At 43.6% G+C, this 10,222-nt stretch overlaps 1 protein-coding gene across 2 annotated transcripts in view; it reads right to left on the bottom strand.

Moving 5' to 3' along the window:
• Positions 1-5,079: 5,079 nt before the first annotated feature.
• The window catches only part of DYM (dymeclin), a 188,636-nt gene continuing 183,493 nt past the window's right edge, over positions 5,080-10,222 (bottom strand). For both annotated transcript variants that reach the window (XM_065656605.1, XM_065656606.1), the window contains one exon: positions 5,080-6,159. In XM_065656605.1, the coding sequence (XP_065512677.1) occupies positions 6,010-6,159 (150 nt within the window). In that variant the 3' untranslated portion in view covers positions 5,080-6,009. The remainder of the gene's footprint in view (positions 6,160-10,222) is intronic.

Here is a 10,222-nt window from a genome sequence, read left to right as displayed (position 1 = left end):
CAGAGTATTTAATCTGAAGCTCAGCCAAGTAAAAACCAAAACAAACCAAAACATATAAATAAATAAATAAATAAATACTGGGTACCGAATATTAAGGAATGAAGGTGGGTTTTCCCCTCTGCAGGAACAGCCTGAGCAACAAAACAACACGCAAAGCCATATTAGGAAGAACCCCACATTTTTAGGCAATTCCTGGTGACTGATTCTCTGCCCACCATTTACTCCCCATTTCCTCAGTGAGGTGCCTTTGCCACACCAGTCCACAGGCCCACCATCCCAGTGGCAATCCCTCTTTCCCCACTGGTTTTGCTGACCCAGAGCCCATCTCAAGAGGCCACTGGTCCTCGAGCACCTGGTTTGGAAGGGGCTTTGAATTTTCAGATCCAATTTTGTTCATGGGTGGTTTATTCCCATTATTCTCTGGTCGATAAAGTCCTGAAATAGGGATGTCCAGCTCTGATGGTCCCCTGGACCCTGAGCATCTGCACTGGGCAGGATCTGGGGGGTGATGACACTGCAGACTGGGATGCAAGAGCTGCGTCAGGAGAGGAGGCAGACCCTGACGATGGTTTCAGGGACAAAAATAGCAGCAGCAAGGCAAGAACAGCTGTTACTGGTTTAAATTGGCAGTTATGAACACGCTGTTTTGCTCTTTGAAAAACATTCGTTGCGCCGTTCCATAAACAGAAGGAGGGGCCAGGACAGCATCATCGGGGATGTCACCGAGTTTGTCACTGCTCCGTAGCTCCTCTCCAGATACTCAAAGATCTCCAGTTTTCTCCCAGTGCCATTGGATTTAGGGTTTGCAGAAACACGAAGCGACAATAAGGAAGGCTGAAGTCTGCCATTTAGTTTGCCAAGGCAGCTGGCAAAAACTTCACGTACAGCTGAACATTTCATCGCGCCTGCCAAAACATATTCATTTTGGATTAATTTTAAGACAGTTTTTAAAGTGATGATGAAGGATTACGCCATGCACTTCAGCAGCATTAAAGAAAAAAAAATTCTCTCTCTTCTTTAATTCTCTCATTCAAATCGTCCCAGTTGGCAGCTCAGCAGCGTGTTTGATTTGTGATTTGGAGGGATTCACCGATAGTGACATTTCCATTTATCTGAGTACATGTAAGTGCTGGCACTATCCGTGGGTGGTAGCACCGCCTTCAATATTAAACGTCGCTACTTGAAGTAATTCATTTGCAAGAAGGCACAACAGCCCCAACATATGAAAATCATCCAGCCAGCAATAACCCAACACCTGCGATTAAACGCTTACAAGCTTCTCGTGCTGCAATCTTAGCTGGAGCCTCGTGGTTCGGGGTTAACTACTCTCCAAGCATTTACAACGCTGTTACTCCAGAGTGGTCCTGGGTCTTGTTGGACTTGATGATCTTAAGGGTCTCTTCCAACCAAAATTATTCTATGAAAATGTCTTCTCAGTGAAGAGATGCTCAAATCTGTAGCCAGGGACACGCGAAGAAAGGTTGTAGCTCACGTGTTGTTGCTTTTGAGACCCCGGCTCATGCAATCATGCAGCCAATTCCATGATGACCTTCAATCATCAACTCCATGGTCGATAGCACCTCCCTGATCTGCTCCTGATGAGTTGTTGCACCCAACGTCACAGCAGACGTGGTCAACTGAGGTTGTTGGAGTTGCCCTTTTGTCTTTGAAATATCATTATCTTCTGATAACAGAACGGCTATCAGCGTAATGAATGACGCTGGTGATTTGTGTTGATGTCTCACAGACAAGAAGGACCACCCTGGAGCACTTGGTGATGCCACAAAAGGCACCATGAATGAAATAGTTCTCAGAGTTCGAAGTCAACCTTCTAGCCAAGCCCAAAGTATTAGCAAGATTAATAATAACTGCCAGCCCCATCCAGTATAACCCAGACGAACAACATTGTGACAGGTGGGACATCCTCGCCCACAGAATTTAGTCTCAAGGGACATCTGCATCATACTGAGAGCTCACAGCCACTACACCTTCTGCTAGAAGATGCCCAGGAGCTGATGTCTCATCATCCAGATGCTCAGGACACCCTGAGCAGATTTGCTGCTAAGACGTTTTTGGCAGTGAACCCAACTGGCTGCCCCCAACCAGCTCTTAATGGTCAAACTGGAGTGGTTTGGATGATCTAGAAGATGGGTCTAGACATCATTTCTGGTGGAGCTGAGAACATCACTCCTGTCCAACCAGCTGACTGCAGCTTGCCAACGGAGCGGGTAGATATTTTCCTCTCCTTTAAATGACAAATGCCAGAAATGGTAAAAAAATATCTGTGCCATGCTGCTGATTTTATGGATTATCTGTTGTGTAATAAAAGAGCCCTCGGCGCCTTTTGGGTGCAGGTATGTGCTTGATATAGAATTTAACTCAGTAATATTGGCTGGAGAAACCTCCAAGATAAAAACCTTTGTGTAACAAGCAAAAGCTCCCCAAACAGAACAGCCGTAGCAAGATTCGTGCCCTGGTCTGGATCTCAGAACGCCAATCTGGGCTCAGGGAGGACGGGGACAGACCACAACTACGAACAGGAATGTAACGAGTAAACGGTTCCTTCCTCTGAATTTGATAACTCTGTCAAGGCTGTTGTGCGCCGCTATCAGATGTGCATCTTAAATACTGTGATTGAAATCTTAGTAGAACCTATTAATAAATAATAATTCTACTACTACTAATTATTAGAACAAGATATATAATAATAACCTCCCCAAGCCACACAAATTCACAACAAATCAAACACAAACCTAATTCTGACAGAATTACAGGTACCAATTTCTAAAGCTAGCGAGGTAAGGTGGCCAAAGCTCTGCTGATGGGTGAAGACGGGAAAGGATTTCCAGTGCTTGGGTGATTATAGAAACACAGTCGTATAGAAAACTCCTGGTCTTCAAGCACAGCAGCTGGGGTTTTCACAGACAGAGCCCAATCAATCAAGAGACAGACCAGGGTTGACTGACTACAAAATGGCATTTGACCTTTAGTCGGCTGAATTAGACAATGTGTGCAAGAAAACAGAGCTGCCCAGTAGAAGAGGTTGTATGAAAAGCTTTAGAGTTTCCAAGGAGGGGAGAGAGGGTTGTTTGTTTCTTCCTTTCCTGTTTAACTGGGAGATCAACAATCTAGCAGGCACGTAAAAACCTGTTTTGTTTTCCTGTAACTTGCCTAATACTCTACGGTTTTAGGCCAGTAGGGTCAAGAAATGCCATGAAATCTGGAAGATTTTTGGATTGCTTTTGCCAACGTCGATGACGGCTGACTCGCTCGTAGCGCAGCAGGGAAAAGGAATTGTTGTAGCTTGCAACCCATCACCCAATTTTCAAAGCCTCCGCTGGGCTGCACCTACCGTGACTGTAGAAGTTGAGTTGGCCAAGAGCCCTCTGATAGGTGGGATTCAGCAGGACGTTGTGGCATGACACGTCCCTTCCCTTGCCAAGCACGGATTTAAACAATCATCTACTTAATACAATCAATAAAATAATGTTATTTTGATTGCACATCATGGGGAACGTTATAAAACCTCATGCACGTTAGGTCTGATGACCAGACCAAGACCTGTTGGCTGAATGTCACCATGCGGCATCTATCACATAAAACAAATACAACTACAGCCCATATTTACTTTTTTTTTTTTTATTATGCATAATAGATCCTTCACACAAAATAATGAAAAAGATCCCCAAGGTGACACTTTACAGATCTGAAGGAAAACAGAGTGTTCGTGACCATGCCAGACTGCGGACTTCAGACCCGCATCATGCTCCAGCTCTTGGAAGAGACAAGGGGACTAGCACGGAATTCAGCATAAATCTTGGTCTGGTTCTGCTTTTTCAGCTTTGGATTGTAACTCCAGCTGTTCCAAACCAGTTGGGCCCTGGGAGCATCATATTTTAATTAAATTCAAAAGGAAATTATGGGATCAGAACGAACCCGTTCCTTCCATGCTTCCATGTCATCACAAGACGATGGCAAGAAATAATTTACTGTGCGATTCCTACATTGATTCAGCCGCTGGTTTGACCTATTCTATCTGATTGCTGCTTTATGGACTCTTCTCTTAGATAAAAAAAAGCCCTTTTCAAAGAAAAAAAGCCAGGTTCTCTCGAAGCTGATAAACATCTGCTCTGCCTGAACCCTTTCTCATGAAGTTCTCCACCCTCCGGGGTGGAGGGTGCTCTTCTAGGGCCAAGTTCAAGTGCTCATGGGGCAGCTTAAGACAGATGAAAACTGAATCCACAGGTTAAAAGTGCATCTTCAGCCTGACCTTCCTGAGGCTGGACAGCTCTGCTGACTCACAAACACTCTCGGCCTTTTAATAAAAACAAAATTACAGATCACTGCAATAACCAGGAAGAGTCGATCCCCTTTGACGTCTGCTCAAAGACCAAAAAAAATCCCCACATAAATCCAAAAACCAGCATAAACTTATGTGCAGCTCACTCACGGTTCATTCATTTCTCACATTTTCCTAAGAAACACTGCATTTCCAGTCTTACTATTGCCTTTTCTCCTCAAAAGTTTTTTCCTAAATGCTCCTAGGCTGTTTATGTTGCTTTGGAGTTATATTTAAATAAGTTCAGAAAGCTGCTTGCTTTTTTTTTAAAGCCAACGTTTCCATTTGTGTAGGACTCAAATCAACTTCCCACCTCTAAATAAGCAGATTAAAGTACAATCCTAGCGCATCCTTCAGGGCAAAAAAATAAAGGTGCAAGAAATTCTATTTAAAGCCACTCGAAGGATTGAATTCTTCAGGTCAATAAACAGAACATGCTGAAGCAGGCAGTGAGCACCGGGGGTTGCCACGTATGTTTAGGACCGAATTCCTCCATATTTTATATTTTGGCATGCAATGCACTGCTGACAATTCTCCACATAGTGGCATGTGGGATTTGCGTTCACACGCATGTGCAACGGGCAACATCGGGAGCCTCCCCAGAGCAAAAAATGATCCTTATTTCGAAAAAAATGTTATTTTCAAATCAGGTTGAGCCATTTCTTGTGTTCTTCCAACTGCGGAAACAGGTGTATCAGGAAAGGACACTTGAAAATAACAACGAAGAGAAGTATTCTACATTGAGATAAATTTATACTTCTGCCGTAAAACCTTTAATAGCAAACGGGATTTTCAACACAGCTTTTTCAAGGATCCCCATGACACCGTCGCCATTACACAGTTTTACGGGATGTTGGCCTATCTTACAATCTTTTAACTATTTTCTTTGGAGATATTTTTCCCCCTCAACATGTTCAATTTCCAAGAACAACTTTAGCACAGTAAAACAAGTCTATAAGGGACTTGACTCTTCAAGCTGGTGTTTCTAGCCCTCGATAGAATATTTGCCAGTCAAACAAACAGGAAAAAAAAAAAAGACTTGCTATTGAAAATCCTCCCACAAACATTTTGACACCTAAATCAAGTGTTTTGAATCTGCCTGGGAGCTAATCTGATTAATGTGCTGCTTGCGAGTTCACTCAGATGACAGCGTAGACACCAATTAAGTGCCCAAAATAAAAAAAAAAAAAGCATGGGATTAGGTAACGAGCAACTCATGGCAGAATCCAACAGACCATAGAAAGCTTGACCCAACAAAGCTGCCTCACTCGAAAGAAATGAAAATACAACTTCCAAATCAAAAGTCTGCAATCTCTTTCCTCATTTACCCCACAAAGTTAAAAGAACAATCAGGTTTGTGGGTGGTAGTAACGTCATCCCCTATGTGTAAGGCCTCATTTTCATCAAACAAGCTCTAGGTTATAAGATTATAAATACAAGGTTGCCTACAAGCCCTCAGTTCCTCACATCACAGTCTGTCTCCAGCGTGTTGGTGGCAATCTGCTTCCGAAATATCAATGTTGGACTGTACACTAGCGACGAGCATCATTCTCCGTAAGCTTTGGGGTCAGAGGGTGCACGCTGGAAGGGGTCACATATTCACACGCCGTGCGGAATTTCATTTTCTGGAAGAAGACAAGAGTTGAGTTGGCTTGATTGGGGCATCTCCTTCAGCCGGAGTCCATGGTGAAGAGCTGGATTTCATGCGGGTTCCAGTACAGGGCCACAGCGGAGTTGTAGACCAAGGACCAAACGTAGGGGATGAAGAATTCCTCAGGCTGCTCCTCCTCCACGTACTTGAACTTCAGCTCAGGGAACTTCTGCAATGAGAAAGCAAAGTCCACTAAGGGAAGGTTTGCATTTCTGTTTGCAAACACGCAGCCCATGTAAACACTGAAGAGGTTTGGTGAAAAAAAATAATGGAAGGAACTGAACCATTAGACCCAAAGGAAAATATCTATGGGATAAAAAAAAAAATTGTAATTTCTTCTTTGTACCGAATGCTACATTGGCATGTTGTATTCAACCCTTTCACTGTTGATCACGCTTAATTTGGCACTTAACAAAGACTAAACATGTGAATCCTTTACAAAACACAAAGGTCTTAAGGAAAACCGTCAGTTTTAGCAGCCCCACAAAATCAGACTTGTACACGTACACACCTGTTTATTGCAGTTTTCCCTAAAAAGCATTTTGCTATTAATTGTACCAAGCTCCTTAGCAGGAGGAGCAGGAGAATCCTTTGGAAAGACCATAAGAATAAACACAGCCTGTGATATATTTTCAAGAATCCAACAAATTGACTTTTTCCTTCTAATTCTCAAAGACTTTCTGGATGCAGCAGTTTCCAGGAGAGAAATGCTCTTCAAGAAGCACGGTGGGAAGCGTGGCTCCATGGATGGGCTCCTGGAGGCCACTTCCAACTTTGCTCTGTATTTTTGGGTAGGTCATTACCTCCGTGCCTTGGCTTTCCCATTGCTGAGGAACACACAGAATGACTCTAACAGCAAAAAAAAAGAGGTCTAAAACCCTTGAAGCTCCTCAACTGCAACATGTCATGTATCTATCCCACCTCAGCCTCTAAGGTTGTAACCACATAGACCTTATTTTCCAATTTTCTCTCATTTTTCCCCTCCCAAAGCAGCACATACACGGCAAACCCACTGCGTGCCCTCTCGGTAAGCGCGTGTTTGGGGGAAGAGCTGAGCCTACTTTTGTTCTGTGCTCTTCAATCGTTTCATCTACTTCTAAACGTTGCCTGTGCCAAGAGCTTGGCAGAGCCTCAGTTAAAAGCCGCGTGACAATGATCACTGGGGTAAGATAAAACACGACCCATTTTATTATTTATAAGGCTGTGGCTAAGACTAAGAATAAACTCTTCTGGTGTGACATGATCAGAACAAGCACAGCGATGGCCAAGAAGCCTCTTTGCCCATTAATAATGAAGGGATAACCCGATCATTTTTCTTGAGGTTCCAGTGTCCCGTTTCCTTGTGTTCAGGGTACAAGACCCTTCGGGTTGGAACAGTCTCTTTTCAAAGGGCATTTCTTGGCTTTCAGGGTTGTTAATTTAATTTTTACACAGGTTATTTGTATTTTTGGAGTCAGAGAACATAGTAACTACCCTCCTCCTTCTTTGTGTTGCTTCTGTTACTAGAGGAGTTTGGTGCAAATCCCAAGTGTGCAATTTACACCAAGCCAAAAAGGTGCCATCTCCTGTATGACAAATGCGTCTCCATAGACAGCTTCATTCAACTAGGCTCTGAGCAACCTGATCTGGGCGGCAGGGGTTGGACTGGATGAGTTTTGAAGGTCCTTTCAAATCCAAACTATTTAATAATTCCATGACTGATGAGGACATTGGTGTTATCTTCCAGCATGCTCCAAAGTTCTGGAGCTGCTGTAGTTTGGCTGATGCTGCGGTCAGGTCCTTCACCACAGCTCTTCATAGATGGACACCAATATTTCCCCTGGGAGGAAGCATTTTGGCCATCGGTGTGGCTGTCACTATTGTACTCCATGACTTTGGAACATGTGGGGAGCTCATCCCTAGAGCAATGAGGGAGGGAAGGAGGAAAGTGCTGTTTCCAGTACTGTCACCTTAGTTTAAGAATTACAGAATAGAATCACAGATGGTTTGGGTTGAAGGGACCTTCAAAGCCCCCCCAGTGCCCCCCCTGCCATGAGCAGGGACATCTGCACCAGCTCAGGTTGCTCAGAGCCCCGTCCAGCCTGGCCTGGGATGTCTCCAGGGATGGTTCAGCCACCACCTCTCTGCCCAACCTGGGACAGGCTCTCACCACCCTCAGGCCAACAATTCCTTCCTCATGTCCAGCCTGAATCTCCCTCCTTCAGTTTAAAACCATCACCCCTTGTCCTATCGCAACAGGCCCTGCTCAAAAGTCTGTCCCCATCTTTCTCACAGGCCCCTTTTAAGCACGGAAAGGAAGAAACGAAGGCAGCTCAAAAATGAGGTTGTTAAAGTCGCTTCTACATAAAACTCCTGTTGAGTTCAAAGCCCAGAACCTCTAAGGTACATCAGCAAGTTTCGTTTCCTGCGTCAGACATGCAGTTTGTGGTCAAGAAGCTCCCATCACCCTTCTGTGCCCCTAAACCCGCTTCTACCACCTCTCTACAACCCCTCCTCCCCTCGTCTGTTTGGACCAGTTTGTTTAATCTTCCACATCACTCTGTTTCCTCACTCTTAGGTATCTTACCCCCAACACTCACCCCCATCTCTAATTCCCTGTTTTCTGCCCTACTCCCATCCCCAGCTCCCTTCCGCTGTATCTTCACGATCTCTCTTTAGCGTATCTTTTTATTTTATACTCAAGTTTTCTTGTTATTTATCAGCTTTGTGAGATTCTCCTTTTCATTACCGTCCCCTGTCCCTTCCCATCTTGGCTCCAAGTCTTCGAGCTCTACCTGCTTTCCCCCTCTGCCACCCCATCCCTCTTCTCAGGACACCACGATTCTTTCATCAGATTAACCCTCACTCTAGTCAAGCCCTCATGTAGATTTTAATTATTATTATTTTTTAAACTCGATATTCTACTCTGTTTCTCCTCAGTGTAACCTTCCCCACTTCCCTCCTAAACGCTTCCTGACTTGTGGCTGGTGCAGACAGGAACACGTTCGGTTCGGCATTGCATCAGCAGAACAAATGGTTAAACCTCAGGATTAAACCGCCGCAACATTTCCTAGCAGAGCGAAACCCTCACGCAGCCGTTGTTCTGCACCCCAAATGCAGCCTGGAGTAGTTCTTCTGCGAGGGAAGGGGAAAAAAAGTGATTAAAGACACTAATTTGAGCTGAATTAAACACAGACAACTGTTTTACGCCTTCAGGATCACAGATTATAGTGACTGGTGTTTGCAGACACTCTGGTTTGGGACTATTCAGGACTTAACAAATATCTGAAGCTTTAAAACAGTAGGTTAAATTGTCTTAGAAATTCCAATAGCTACATCTGAGATGCTCAGCTCTTCCTATCCCATTATCTCTGCTGGATGAAAAGCCCAAAATAAATCAGATAGCATTCATATTGTCAGGCAATAACAGTCATGCATTGATTTTATTATTAAGCTTTTCTTCAGAGTGATCAACGTTGCCATCTATTGTGATCATACCGTAGCAATTTAATAATCAATTTTAGATTAAAGACTGTAACTCATTGCCATCAGCCCAGACTCTCTCACATTCAACATATACCTCAAACAGTCTGCAGTTCTATCGTGCAAATGTAGACAAGGATAAGGAGATTTTTAAGGAGAGATATAATACACGTTGCCATTATATTAAAAAAAATCAAACCTATCTTTATAAAAAGAAGTAATGGCAGAAATTGTCTTTTTCTGATGGTCCCTCTGAACAGTAGACCCAAGATAGCTCAATGCATTGCTAACAAGACATGGAAAACTTGATTTCCAGGTTGGTAATTCGCACCCAGCTGCAATGATCCATGGTTGGGTGGTGACTATGGCTTCTCATGGATTAAAATGAGAAATTCTAGAGGCTCAAGCATGGAGAGAACTTCTGCACCAGACTCTGTCTTGCAAGATTTACCACTGTTAAAATAAAAAACCTCTCCATACTGTTTCACTACTGGGGTATTCACCGAAAACAACATCTGTTAACATTCAAAATCATTAAATCAAAGTAACTTTAAAGCATTTCTGCTTTATCAGATTGACTTTAAAACAACTTATCACAGCAAGGGTTAAACACCACACAAAAATGTTGACAAATGCCATAAAACTTTAAGATTTTGGACAGACAGTAATTCAAGGAATGTTTAAATTCAGCTCTGTGCTCTTGGTCTCCTGCACATTCTGCTTCCAAATGAGCGATTGGGAACTTTTGCTGTGTGACGCCCAAATGAACG

The sequence above is a fragment of the Caloenas nicobarica genome, chromosome Z (genome assembly GCF_036013445.1).
Source record: "Caloenas nicobarica isolate bCalNic1 chromosome Z, bCalNic1.hap1, whole genome shotgun sequence".
Taxonomy (NCBI): domain Eukaryota; kingdom Metazoa; phylum Chordata; class Aves; order Columbiformes; family Columbidae; genus Caloenas; species Caloenas nicobarica.
The sequence above is the reverse complement of the archived record's forward strand: the minus strand, read 5'-3'. Positions and strand labels throughout refer to the sequence as shown.